At 63.2% G+C, this 576-nt stretch overlaps 1 protein-coding gene across 1 annotated transcript in view; it reads right to left on the reverse strand.

The window, feature by feature from the left end:
* Positions 1-18: 18 nt before the first annotated feature.
* Positions 19-576, reverse strand: part of PPOX (protoporphyrinogen oxidase) — a gene marked incomplete at its 5' end in the record, with an annotated part of 8,376 nt that continues 7,818 nt past the window's right edge. The window contains one exon of the mRNA XM_031064713.1: positions 19-93. Coding sequence (XP_030920573.1) covers positions 19-93 — 75 coding nt within the window. The remainder of the gene's footprint in view (positions 94-576) is intronic.

The raw sequence follows: 576 nt of genomic DNA on the forward strand, positions 1-576 counted from the left end.
AGCGCGGGCCGGGGACAATCAGAGCGTGGCACCGCCCCCGCCCTGAGCGCCCCCACCCACCCCGCATCGACACCCCCGGGGGCGGTGTGGACTCTGGGATGGGGGGGGACAGGGACACAGGGACATCCCAGGGGGGACAGGACAGGGGACACCCCCTGGGACACCCCCGGGTGGGACAGGACAGGGGACACCCCCTGAGGGGACAGGGACATCCCAAGGGGGACAGGGATACCCCCAGGGGGAGACATAGGGCTCTCCCAGCTCTGCTCCCCCCCCGCTGGGGTTTTGGGGTCCCCGATGGGGTTCTGAGGTCCCCAGATCGGTTTTGAGGTCCCCACTGGGATTTTGGGGTCCCCGGTGATGTTCTGAGATCCCCAGAGCAGTTTTGGGGTCCCCGTTGGGGTTTGAGGTCCCCAGATCAGTTTTAGGGTCCCTGGCTGGGTTTTGGGGTCCCCGGCTGGGGCACGCGGGTATTTATTGTATTTATGAGCCGCTCCCTGGACCTTTCTAAACGGTTTTTTTCAATTAAAAAAAAAAATAAATCATTTTGTCCTACGCTGGTGGCCACGGGGGGGC

This window comes from Geospiza fortis, unplaced genomic scaffold (genome assembly GCF_000277835.1).
Source record: "Geospiza fortis unplaced genomic scaffold, GeoFor_1.0 scaffold439, whole genome shotgun sequence".
Lineage (NCBI taxonomy): Eukaryota > Metazoa > Chordata > Aves > Passeriformes > Thraupidae > Geospiza > Geospiza fortis.